The sequence below is a fragment of the Passer domesticus genome, chromosome 5 (genome assembly GCF_036417665.1).
Source record: "Passer domesticus isolate bPasDom1 chromosome 5, bPasDom1.hap1, whole genome shotgun sequence".
Lineage (NCBI taxonomy): Eukaryota > Metazoa > Chordata > Aves > Passeriformes > Passeridae > Passer > Passer domesticus.
In genome coordinates, this window is record NC_087478.1 from 68,475,475 (window position 1) to 68,488,229 (window position 12,755).

The 12,755-nt window shown below is 43.3% G+C and overlaps 2 protein-coding genes and 1 long non-coding RNA gene across 11 annotated transcripts in view; 1 reads left to right on the forward strand and 2 right to left on the reverse strand.

Moving 5' to 3' along the window:
- RAD51AP1 (RAD51 associated protein 1) lies at positions 1–10,791 on the reverse strand. Of its 6 annotated transcripts, none has more exons than XR_010362616.1 (11): positions 10,635–10,791; positions 8,641–8,690; positions 8,261–8,387; positions 7,506–7,615; positions 7,073–7,147; positions 6,496–6,645; positions 5,712–5,858; positions 4,736–4,866; positions 4,162–4,285; positions 1,953–2,092; positions 1–1,869 (listed from the first exon to the last, which is right to left on the reverse strand). XR_010362616.1 is itself a non-coding variant. In XM_064420806.1 (8 exons), exons 1-8 carry the CDS (start codon positions 10,652–10,654, stop codon positions 4,739–4,741), a joined length of 807 nt encoding a protein of 268 aa, XP_064276876.1. In that variant the 5' UTR covers positions 10,655–10,789; the 3' UTR covers positions 4,339–4,738. The 6 variants fall into 6 exon arrangements, 1 of the variants encoding a protein (XP_064276876.1); XR_010362614.1 differs by having other exon boundaries at positions 1,953–2,517; XR_010362615.1 differs by having other exon boundaries at positions 1,953–2,517; positions 4,162–4,308.
- FERRY3 (FERRY endosomal RAB5 effector complex subunit 3) overlaps positions 10,702–12,755 on the forward strand; it is a 20,096-nt gene continuing 18,042 nt past the window's right edge. For 2 of the 4 annotated variants that reach the window (XM_064420799.1, XM_064420800.1), the window contains exons 1-3: positions 10,855–10,980; positions 11,998–12,192; positions 12,459–12,604. In XM_064420799.1, the coding sequence (XP_064276869.1) occupies positions 10,932–10,980; positions 11,998–12,192; positions 12,459–12,604 (390 nt within the window). In that variant the 5' untranslated portion in view covers positions 10,855–10,931. Of the gene's footprint in view, positions 10,815–10,854; positions 10,981–11,997; positions 12,193–12,458; positions 12,605–12,755 lie in introns of those variants that run through there. The other 2 variants (XM_064420801.1, XM_064420798.1) reach the window with 2 other exon arrangements.
- Positions 11,283–12,755, reverse strand: part of LOC135300854 (uncharacterized) — a 3,076-nt gene continuing 1,603 nt past the window's right edge. The window contains exons 4-5 of the long non-coding RNA XR_010362619.1: positions 12,397–12,460; positions 11,283–11,421 (exon numbers count right to left, since the gene is read on the reverse strand). This is a non-coding gene — a long non-coding RNA (uncharacterized LOC135300854). The remainder of the gene's footprint in view (positions 11,422–12,396; positions 12,461–12,755) is intronic.

A 12,755-nucleotide genomic window follows, 5' to 3' on the forward strand; every position in this document is an offset into this window, starting at 1 on the left:
TCTGATTCACAAGGTTGTTTATTATCTGTTATCTAAAATATTTTCTCTCACACCTGCAGAGGTCTGATCTGCAGGTCTGTCAAGGGCACACTGCACTGCCCTGAAGCGGTGCTATCTCTTTATACTGAAAACTATGTGGACTTTATTTACAGCTATTTCCCAATACCTATCACCTATGTTAGACTGTCTACTTCTACTCTAGACCAATCTAAATGTGCCACCATGACCAAGAAGATGGAGGCTAGAAAGAAGAAGGAAGAAGGACAGGGAACACCCAAATTCCTCCATCTTGGGACTCCAAACCCCTGTTCGAAAACTTCCAAAATTCTACTTTCCACCCTGTGACAACTACTATTATGCCACTTAAACTCTTGTGACTTCTAATTCTTCATACAAAGTTGGTAATTTGCTCCATGGGTTAAGATCAAAATCCCAAGTGTCTTTGGCTTCCTGCCAGGGTCTCTGAGCCTCTGCCAGGATCTCCAAGCCCCTACCAGGGGCACAAGCCATCCAGGGCACCCAGAGGGATGTCCTGGGTTCCGACACAATCACCCTTTCCGTGAAGAAATTCTTCCTGAAAACTGGCTAATTGCTGTGTATTTTCAATTCAGGGAAGCACCATAGCATTCGAAGTTCCTGGGGAGTTCCATTTATGCCTCTATCTTCTGGCATCTATGCAGCTCTCCTAACTTTGTTGTCCTGAATGCATCTTTTTTCCTGACTTAGATATCTTGAGGAAGACCAAGGAATCACAGAAATAAAGCATAAGGCTGGAAGGGACCAGTACATCATCTTGTCCCACCTCCCTGTTCTGCAGGACCGTCCCAGAGCACAGGGCACAGGATTGCCTCCAGATGGTTCTGGAATATCCTCAGTGAGGAGACTCCACACCCTCTCTGGACAATCTGTTCAGTGCTCGGTCACTGCCCAGGACAGAAGTTCTGCCTCCTGCCCAGGTGGAGCCTGCTGGGATCAGTCCCTGCCTGTTCCTCTGGTGCCACTGCTGGGCCCCTGGAGCAGAGCCTGGACCCTGCTCAGAGCCCTCCCTGCAGACAGGGACACCCAGGGCTGAGAGCCCCTCTCAGCTGGGGCTCCTCTGGAGGCTGGACAGCCCCAGCTCCCTCAGCCTTTCCCTGCCAGAGATGCTCCAGGCCCTAAATCATCTCTGCATCCTCCACTGGCCCTGCTCCAGGAGCTCCATGTCCCTCCTGTGCTGGGGAGCTCAGGACTGGACACAGCACTGCAGATGTGCCTTGCAGGGCTGAGTAAGATTTGCCCATTCTTACATTTTTGACTTACTGTTCCTTATGAAATCATGACAGAGACTCAGAAGCAGCTGTGAACCCCACTCACAAAGTGTATCAACTTGACTTTTACCCAGGAAGGGGCTAACTTATGCTCAAGAAAAATTATAGCAAATATCTGGAGAAGAACTTCTAACTTCTGTATGTTAAAGCTTATAACTGAATTAAATAATGCAAGAAATACCTACTAACATTATAAGTCACTGATCTGTGAAAATGTATTAGAGTGAGGCTGTGTTCTTGATAATACTTGACAAAAGTTAGTTAAGGCTTATTAAATTCCTTTTTGTTTTTCTGTTCTTGATACTATGCTCACGCTTGTCATCTGACCCTTTGACATGCAAACACTCTGCAAATACACATGATAGCCACATAGCTCCACTGCACTGGAATGACAATTTGATGTTATTATGCCCTCTAATGTTCACTTCCTACATAGCTACAGACTTAACATCCTAAAAAATATACACCTATCTACTAACCTTTATGCTGGGATGGGGTTGACAATGTATTTCTGAAAGAACGTCCTGATTATAACTCTTTGGAATCTTCAGCTTAATGAATCCTGCAAAGATAATAAAATGAAAGCAAGACTTACACAGATTTACTGGAAGTAAAAAAAAAAAAAAAGTGTAACAAATCTCTCACCTGTTCAAGAAGGCAAACAGAAAGAGAATCTGCTCTACAAGATGGTCTGTCATCAAGCAGATAAATATCATCTGGGTTTCAATCAGTTCTATTTCTCATGATTTCTTTGTACATTGGAGTATTGTAAATGTTCCCAAGGGCTGTCAGTATGAAAAAGAATTTGGTGAAGGAATTGAGATGTCTGAGCATTAAACAGAGCTTTAATACACTAAGGACCATGTAGATTCTTTTACAGTCGAGGCCAGTTAAGTCTTTCCATGCTCTTATTCAGCTGAGGCTAGAAAAAACTAACCTTTAAATTTTGAGTTACATTCAATAACAATTAAAAAAAAAAAAAACAAATAATGGGGGAAATACAAAATGCAATAAAAAGAAATTTCAGCTTTTTAGTATCCCAAATATACAGGAAAAACTCATGGTCCAAGTCTTCATTTAAATGTACACAAGTGTTATAAATATTGGGGGTGTGAAGACAGATTCAGCACAGCAGAAACAGCCTCGACCCAAAAAAGGGGTTTTTTTCATCACAGCTTTTTGGCTTCTTCTCAAGAGAACAATGTCACACCTGAGTGGAGACAGAACAGAAATTCTTTGTAAGCAGCAGGACGAAGTGTTTTAAATGCAAAGAGCAGGGTTTTGTTCAGAGGGTCACCAGAAGTGGTAACATCCTGTTTTCATCTTTGTGGTTTGCACTGATACGCTTCGAGTCTGTTGGGTTAACGAAAGTTGGGACAATGAAAGTGATCTGACATGAAAGGCAGAATAAATTTATCTGCTCAGAGCAAATTACACCCAACTCCTCTACTAAAAATTAAATAGCAGTTTATGGAATTCCTGATGCAACTGATCTCAGGAAATGGCATTTGGGCAGTTGAAATAATGGGAAAAGATTTGTTTCCCTTATTAAATCCTATGTCTCTAAATAAGCATTAAGATACATCTTTATTATTTAGCCACATTAAAGATACAGATTTTCATATTAACAGAATATCTGAGAATAACCAATATAGACCTGGGAAATTAAGGTTTTGGATCTTTTGGATTACAGAAGGTAACAGTAACACTCTTAAAAGGTTCTGAATCAAAAACTAAATTCTGTTTTTTTCAGAAATAATGAAAGCTGGAACAGTGATCTTTGCCTTATGATAACCTGATTGACAATGCATCAGGAGAAAACAGACAACCAATCTGCAAGGAATGAGTGAAACCATTAAGAGAAGGCTTTGCAAAGGCATGGATTACACCTGAAGGATGAGACGTCCAGAGGTACCTGGACACCGCAGAAGTGGCCCATGGGAATCTCATGGGGTTTAACAGGACCAAGTGCTGGTGCTGTACCTGGGATCGATCCAGGCTGGAGATGAGCAGAGGGAGCAGCCCTGGCAGAAGGACTTGGGGGTGCTGGGGGTGAGAGCTGGCCCTGCCCTAACCCAGAACCCCCTTGTGCTGGGCTGTACCCAGAGCCCCAGGGCAGCAGGGCAGGAGGGATTCTGCCCCTCTGCCTGTTCTGCTGAGTGCCCCCTGCAGGGCTGCATCCAGCCCTGGGGCCAGCACAGGAAGGACTGGGAGCTGCTGGAGCCAGGCCAGAGCAGGGACACCAAGGGGACCAGAGGGATGGAGCAGCTCTGCTGAGAGGAAAGGCTGAGGGAATTGGGAGTGTTCAGCCTTGAGAAGAGATGACTTTGGGGTGACTTCATTGTGGCCTTCCGGTGCCTGAAGAGAGCCCACAGGAAAGATGGAGAGAGACCCTTGACAAGGGCCTGGAGTGACAGGACAAGGGGCAATGGCTTCGCACTGACACAGGGTGGGTTTAGATTGGGTATTAGGAAAAAATTGCTCCCTGTGAGGGTGGTCAGGCTCTGGCACAGGTTGCCCAGAGAAGCTGTGGCTGCCCCATCCCTGGAAGTGTCCAATGCCAGGCTGGATGGGGCTCTGAGGAACCAGTGATAGTGGAAGGTGCCCCTGCCTATGGTGGGGTTTGGGGCTGGATGATCTTTAAAGTGCCTTCCAACCCCAGCCATTCCATGATTCTATTGTATTCCTTTGTTACTGCAATACCCTTAGACACAACTAATACATGGAGAAATGGATCTGCTGCCATTCACTGTAATCAATAGGCTTAGATAGAAAACTACTGATGCTGTGGATTAGTAAAAGCTCAGTTTCATTAATCAATAGCAATCACTTCACTGCTTTACAAAACCCCTACCTTAGCATGGTATCATGATCCTCAATGAAGCCCCCAGAGCTCCAAGGCAATTCCTCATTGTCTGAGCCTGACTAATGCTGCTGACTTCCAGTAAGAGCATACACAGGCAAAAATACCTGCCAGACTGCAACCAACATTTAAAGTGACCTTCAAAATTAATACATTCAAGGAATACAGTTAGACATTATAAAGTATTTTATTTTAGCTTTTTTTTTTTTTCAAAAAATATAACATTCTAAAAAACATTTCCCTATCATACTGCTGTAGTGCTGTTCAGACTATGTTAATGCCAAGACTTTAGGTATTAAAGAATTAAAATTATCACAAACCAACATCTCTGAATATAATACATCAAAAAGCTGATGGCCAGATGTCATTTTGATTAAACAACATTAGTATTCAGTAGCACTTAAAAAATGCCTAGCAATTTGCAGAATAAAAACTCATCCTAACATCAGACACATCCATAATAAGAGTCCTCCAAAATGGATGATTCCAGGATGCTGCCCACCCTCTGTTTATCAGCAAAACCCTTTGCACAGTCTTTTCCTCTGTGTGGCACTTTGTCACTGACCATTTAACTTGTGGTAGCACTGGGATGGAGAGGTTTGACTCTTGCCAGTCTGGAGAGGCCAAGTCTTAGGCAGTGAGTAGGTGACTTAACAGGAACACATTTCACAGAAGCATTACTGCTTCCTGACGGAGCTAGAGATGATTTTAAAACAAAAAGGTATTAGAAGTTTAAAGGGGGGAAAAGGATCATATGACTGTTGTCTTCTAATAGTTTTCCTAGCAGGATAAAAGAAGCCTTCTGAAGAGAGTGCAAAAAGGTCCAAATCACAGAGGCACATGGAAATCACTCACCAGGAATTCCTCCCTCTGGGAGCCAGTGCAGCAGGAATGGTGCACAGGTTAATTACCCAGCCACACACTGCAGCAACACTGGGCAACTGTTCCCAGTGTCCTGGGCATTTTCAGGCACTCCACAGAGAAATACTGTACACAACTCCAATGGGGAAACATGGACTTGAGAGAAAGGAGCCAAACAGAACCACATACAGAAAAGAAGAGCAAATATGAAGAAAAATCAAAGAATCAGGAGTCAGCAGCAGCATGCTCAAACACCTCGAGAAAATAAAGCTTTTAAGCATTTGCTTTATTAGAGCAGCTAAAATACTCCAGCATTTTTAAAATATTCTTTGTTTAGAGCAGATAATAATTTAGCACATACCAGAAATAAAGAAAGCTCTAAATAAGAGATAAATTGACATGGAAAGGATCTTTTGATTAAGGTCTGATCCACAGTTTGGAAAACATTTTGTAAGCCCCATGCAGATAAAGCAGCTAAGGATAATGCTTCAAATGAAATATAGATATAGCTATTCTTCCCTTCTCTCTTTTTTGTTTTAAATCTGTCCAAAGAAAATCCCTGTAAAACATATATAAAGGACAGGCATTTTCCTGGAATAGTTTCTGTTTGCTTTTAGGAAAGATTGCTAAAAGCTTAAGTCAACTCATGTATGTGTCTACAGCTGCAGCCTCACCCATACCTGGTGGTGTCCATTTAGGCTTTTTGTCTGTGACAGGACTTGATGCATGTAGAGGCCTCCCAGCTGCTTCCAAGGGACTGGACATCACCTTCTGCCTTGGCTCAGAGTTGTGTTCCATTATCCGGGAAGGAGAAACTATAGGTGAAACTGGGATGGAAAATAATTACTTTAGAAAGATGCTCTTTAGCAGAGAAATCATCATTTAAGATGATGGACCACTGGACATCAGAAATAATGAGGATGGTACTAGACTGTCCCATCTTGAAGCAGTAAGTATTTACATAGACACCTTGCCTGTTAGGGAATGACAGAGACATGGATGCAGCTTGCTCTTCCAAAAGATGACACTCACAGGAAGGAAAGAAGGAAGGCTTACTTACTTTTTAAAATAAGCTTAAACAAAGCCAACAGTGAAAGCTCCAACACCTGACACTACTCCAGAGTCACTGTTTTGACACAAACCCCAGAAAACAATGCAACAATGAACAGAGGATCTTTAATGTCTTTAAACTTTCCTGTAAGGAGGGCAGAAGGAATCCTGACATACAAATGCAGAAAAGCAGTGACATTTTGCTGGTCTGGGAGTGAATAAGCTCCAGTGAGTAAATTTAGTGTCAGAGTGCAAATGAGATGTCATGAGTATGAGGGGATAATGCTTCAGTAAGGGGAGAGTAAGGGAAAATGCAGTCAAAGCAGCACGAATTTCACTAAAAATCCAAACTAAACGTAAGGCATCACATCCAAAGCAAATCTAAGGAGGGGGTTTTGGTAGAGAAGAACTTACTGGGTACAGACCCTCGCTCAGAATCAGGATCATGGGCTCTGTCATCACTGTCAACCACCAGTGACTTGTGATGTGCTGGACCTTTGGTTGCTGCTGTCCTTTGCTTCCCATCACCCTCAGGTGCCTCATCATCCATAACCTGATTGAGACCTACAAAACAGAAAGTGATTAAATCAGCTCAAATTCACAGTAAATCTATTTTCTTCCTCTACAATACATTGGTATTTGAACGCCCAGAATTAATTTTTGTGATATGAAGTCATACTGTTCAGAAACATATCACTGATGTCTGTTTTCATGTGCTTCTCATTCTGTTTTTTCACTGTCAAATTTATCAGCATTTAACTGTAATCAGGCGAACAAAACGAAGACCAAAAATTCACCAATCCACAGGTTTGCTCATTTTAAGACTGGGGCCAAATTTTTAATGAAAGAATCTACACATCCTTCAACCTTTATTTAAGATAAAGACCCTTTTTTCCACATAACAAAAAAAAAAAAAAAAGAAACCAATGGAAACAAAAAAGAGTAAAGGTATTTAAATATTTTTTGTCAGAAGAGCGCGAGAACAACTTACCTAAAAGTTCACTGTCTACACTGCAGTTGGAAAAAGGGGGTCTCCTCTGTGTATTTTCTAATTCAATATTCTTACCTGTTTTAAGATCCAGGAAAAAGATTAAAAATACTCTATAAAAGCACATTATAGAAAGTAAAAATACATTATAAAAAACACATTATAAAAAGTAAAAATAGCAAGAAATTAAAATAGCTGAAGTTTTTATCTGTGTCTAATCCAAGTATATATTTGGAAAATCTTATAGAAGAGTTACTTCTCTCACAGAAAAAAAAAACCCAAGAACATAAGAAATCAGGCAATACCTAGAAACTCTCTCCTGTCAAGACATCTTGAAATAAAATATAATTTTCAATCTGTTTCAGGGTAAAATAAAATCCCATGGTCAAATTCACTGCATATAAATAAAGACTGTTGCATGGAACTGTAAAGTAACCTTGTTTTTCTGAATTTTGCACTTCTTGAGGATCTGCAGATTTTTCTTTGACAGATAAGGCTAAGGCAACTTCCAAATCTCTTTTATAAAGTTTCTCGTCCAAGGATAACCTAGGAAAAAATGACAACATGTTCAATAATAAAACAATTACATGAGTGTTATAGAACTATTTCTGGCTCAGCAAACTCTTTAAAATTTAGGTACTTGTGAAGAGATTAATATTTCAATACATATTTATAGCACATTTTGTTACAAATGTTACATTTTGAAATTATTTAGACAAACACACTAACTTTTAAAGCACTCTATACTTTAAAGCATTATAATTGTAAAACTACATGTGTGCATATATATACATATACATAAATATATGAACTATTAACTGGCATTACTGCAGAAAAAAAGGTGATTGCCTTTGCTTGAAATGCCACACCAAAATGTAATATTTAAACACAACTCAACTAATAAAAATTATATTTCTCTTTTTCATTGACACTGACTTTGTATCTTCCTTTAAATATGTTCTTTCCGAAGAAATCAAACTTGCTTTTATGTTTCTCTGGTTTAGGAGTCCCTAAGAAACTCAGAAGTTTTAGAGTCATTTGAAAGTGCATTAATACAGCTCAAAGTCTTTATTACAGTCATGTATTACTTGATTGTTCTCAGCTGCTTAAAACTCTAGGGGAAAAGAAACAAAACCAAAGCATTCTTATTGAAATCCAGTTTTACACAGAGTTGACCACAACGTTTCTTACCTCTTACTAAGTGTCTGTGTCTGTGATGGAGTCACTTCTTTGGGCTTTTTTGACTTTGTTTTTTTCTCCTTCTTTGATTCCTTGAGCTGTGTTCTAGATTTTTTGCTTGAAGGTGCAAAGTCTTCATCTGTTAGAAAACAGCAACAAGCTCTCTTGAGTTTTCCTATATTCCTAAAATTTCATCATTTTCATTGCACACTGAAAATATATCAAGATTATGTTTTCTGGAAACGAATCCTACTTTAAAAGAACACAACAACTATAACTGCACTATCCTTAAATGTATTTAAAATGAAAATTCAACAGACCTTCTTTTACAAGTGCTTTTATGTGAAAGGCAATGATTTAAAATTCTTGATGTACAAGAACACCCCACTTACCATCATCTTCCAAATCCCCAAACTGAGAATAATCAACAACTTTCTTGTTTCTGTGGAAAAAAAAAATTATATATATACACATATGCTATCAATCCTTTCTGACTGAACATCTTGATTTGGTAACACTTTTGGGAAGATCATGTTTTACAAGGGATAAAATAGCAATACATGTTCAGGTGGACAGAATCTCCAAATCATGGATTATCCATGAGTTGGAAGGGATTCACAAGGATTATCCAGTCCAGCTCAGGACACTCCAACACCCAACAGTTCCTCCCTGAGAGCACTGTCCCAACACTCCTGGAGCTCTGGCAGCCTTGGGGCCGTGACCATTCCCCGTTCCAGTGCTCCACCACCCTCTGGGCAAAGAACATTTTCCTGATATCCACCCTAACCCTCCCCCGACAAAGCTCCAGCTGTTTCTTGAGTCCCTGGCACACAGAGAGCAGAGATAAATCTACAACCAGTGCAACTGTACACAATGCCTTATTATAAATAACTTGTAGATTTTTTTAAAAGACTCCACACCTTCTCTGGACAATCTGTTCAGTTCTCAGTCACTGCCCAGGACAGAAGTTCTGCCTCCTGCCCAGGTGGAACCTGCTGGGATCAGTCCCTGCCCGTTCCTCTGGTGCCATTGCTGGGCCCCTGGAGCAGAGCCTGGGCCCTGCTCAGAGCCCTTCCTGCAGACAGGGACACCCAGGGCTGAGGGCCCCTCTCAGCTGGGGCTCCTCTGGAGGCTGGACAGCCCCAGCTCCCTCAGCCTTTCCTTGCCAGAGATGCTCCAGGCCCTAAATCATCTCTGCATCCTCCACTGGCCCTGCTCCAGGAGCTCCATGTCCCTCCTGTGCTAGGAGCCCAGGACTGGACACAGCACTGCAGATGTGCCTTGCAGGGCTGGGCAGAGGGGCAGGATCATTCCCTGACCTGCTGGCAATGCTCTTCCCAGTGCACCCCAGGACACCATTTGCCTTCTTGTCCCCCAGGGCACTGCTGGCTCATGGACAGCCTGTTGTCCACCAGGACCCCCAGGTCCTTCTCAGCAGAGCTGCTGGCCAGCAGGTAAGCCCCAACCTGTGCTGGTGCATGGGGCTATTTCTCTTCAGGTGCAGAATATTGCACTTGCCTTTGTTGAATTTTAGACACTTCTCTGCCCATCCCTGCAACCTTTCCAGGTCCCTCTGAAGGGCTACACAGCACTCTGGGCTATCAGCCACTCCTCCCAGCTTTCTGTCATCTGTGAACTGCTGAGGGGACATCAAACCCTTTTTCCAAATCATAGATGAGCAATTTAAACAATACTGAGCCCAGTATTACCCCACCTGCAGGGCTGCATCCAGCCCCGAGGCCAGCACAGGAAGAACAGGGAGCTGCTGGAGCCAGGCCAGAGCAGGGACACCGAGGGGATCAGAGGGATGAAGCAGCTCTGCTGGGAGGAAAGGCTGAGGGAATTGGAAGTATTCAATTCCCTCAGCCTGGAGAAGAGGAGGCTTTGGGGTGACCTCATTGTGGCCTTCCAGTGCCTGAAGGGAACCCACAGGAAAGACGGAGGGAGACTCTTGACAAGGGCCTGGAGTGACAGGACAAGGGGGAATGGCTTTACACTGATAGAGAGAAGATTTAGATTGGATATGAGGAAAAAAGTCGTTCCTATGAGGGCTGGTGAGAGACCCTGGCACAGGTTGCCCAGAGAAGCTGTGGGTGCTCCATCCCTGGAAGTATCCAAGGCCAAGCTGGATGAGGGTAGGAGCAACATAGAATAGTGGAGGCTGTCTCTGCCCATGGCAGGGCGTTGGAACCGGATGGTTTTCAAGGTTCCTTCCAACCCAAAGCATTCCACGACAGAACCCTGCGGGACACCACTAATGCCAGGCCTCCAACACGGCCCTGTGTCACTGATCACGACCGCTCCGCTGGAAGGGAAAGGGGCCACCCTGGAATCCCCCCGAGGCCCCGAGGAGATCGGGCGAGTCCCTCGGCCCCGGCACACGCACCTCCTGACCGGCCGCGCCATCCCCGCCGCCGCGGGCGCCGCTTGGCGCCTTCGCCAGAGGCGCAGCGCCGAAAGTTCCGCTCCGAACGCGCAGCTGCGATGACGAGAGCGGGTAGGCGGAACATGCCGGCTCCCCCTTCCCCGCGGCCCGGTTAACCCGCGGCTGCCCGCCCGGAGCCAGGTGAGCCGCGTCGGGACGGGCTGGCACGGCCGGGAGGCTCCCGGTGCCCGCGGGCGCTGCCGCTTCCAGCGGAGGGCATGCGAATACCGGGAGCTCCCCACGGCGGGGAGGGGGCGGATGGACTCCCACAGGCCATATCCTGCCGGCGCTGAGCCTGCGATTTCAGGTCCTCTTTCGTCCCCCGCTCCCTCTCTGTCAGCTTCCTCCCCACCTCCTCGCTGCGTCGGGAGCAGCAGAAAGAGCGTGGTCGGCTTTGTGTTTCCCAGGATTCCCCTTTGAATCCCACTCCCAGAGAGGCCGTGACACCGCCTCGCGTTGGTTGTCCTGAGATGTTTTTGAAACTGACTTGTTTCGTCTGTGTCTAACATGTTTGTTCACAGAAAAATCCGCCCCCCCAAAAAAAAAAAAAAACAAAAACCCAAACCAAACCACAAAACCAAAAAAAAACCAAAAAAAAACACCAAACCCAAAAAAACCTCCACCAAACCCTAAACCCGTGTTTCCCTCAGGGTGTGGTTTTTAGCACTGGGGAGGGTTCGGCTGAATCTATGTGTCCAGCCTTGTAGGTGGTGTTCAAAACAGACGGATGTGAATGAGCAGAGGAGCCCTGTGGAGGGTAAAAATACCAGCACGGTTATCCCAGCCTGTATTTTCACTCTACCCCTTGCATCTCTTTTGGCTTATTTTTAACGCAGGTTACAGAAAGACAGAATCAGCTCTTTCTAAAAATCGTTGCAAACATCTGCTCCCCCACTCCCCAGGCCTTGCACCTGCAGAAAGGAGGAAATAAAATCTGTGTGCACTCTGCAGAATTTCAGCTTTTGAGGCATCCATGCCCAGAAGTCAGGGTGTTTTGGTTAATTTTCTGTTTATCAGGATTCCCATCTGCCCTGCCTCTGCTTTTAAGTCAGGAGATTTACGCTGTAATTTTTAAGAGCAATTACCCAAATTTATATATTGACACACTCAAATAAATTTTAGAAGCATTTGATATTTTGGAAACTGGTTCTTACGCTTTGGTTCCAGATGCATGTGTTGGAAGTCAAAACTGAGTATCTATGAAAATTTGGGGGGTTAAGTATTTTTGGCTGTTAATCATTAGCAAAGCCATGGCTTTTCATTACCATTTTTTACTTCTGAGTTTACAAAAATGTAATTCTTGTTACTTTCATTTCTGTTGCAGGAAACAAACTCAAGAGGATGAAGCCTAATAAAGGAAAGACTTTAACTAGAGAGAGAGACTATGTGTACAAATTCAGTGCCGGAAATGAACATTTGGTGATTACCGTGCCTCTCAAATTCCCTGTGCAAGAGAATATCAGTCATTTACATGGACGTCTGATGGTTCTGCACAACCTGCCATGCTTTATAGAAAATGGTATGAACTGATTTCTTAAATTAATCTCGCGTATCCTTGTCCACAAGTATCTTACACCTTGCTCTAAGAAACCAAAAGAACAGTGTTTTACTGGAAGAGTGTTTACAAAATTGGTTTTTTAAACAGCAAAACATCAGAGAAAATTACTGTCAGTGCTAGCAAGTGATAGCAAGGAAAGGTTTTCAGATGAAAAACCTTACTTACAGGTTTCGTGGGTGATTGTTGATGTGTTCTGTTGATGGACCATTTTCTTCTTGTTATAACAGACCTGAAGCAATCTCTTAGTAAATTTGTAGAAGAGGAAACCATAAAAGATTATGACAGAGAAGCTGAAATGGCTCTGGAAGCAGTGAAATCAGGAAAAGTAGACATCAACCAGCTGGTAGATACTTGGGCTAAAGCATATAAAGAGGTAAGAATAAGGCTGGAGAAAGAAGTCTTCATCCTACAAGTATTTAGTCAGGTTTTTCTTAAATTTAATTGGGTAGAAAGATAGAAAATTGAGATGCAAATGGAGGTTTGTTCATTCAACAGTTGATACTCAAACAAAACATAGGCATATA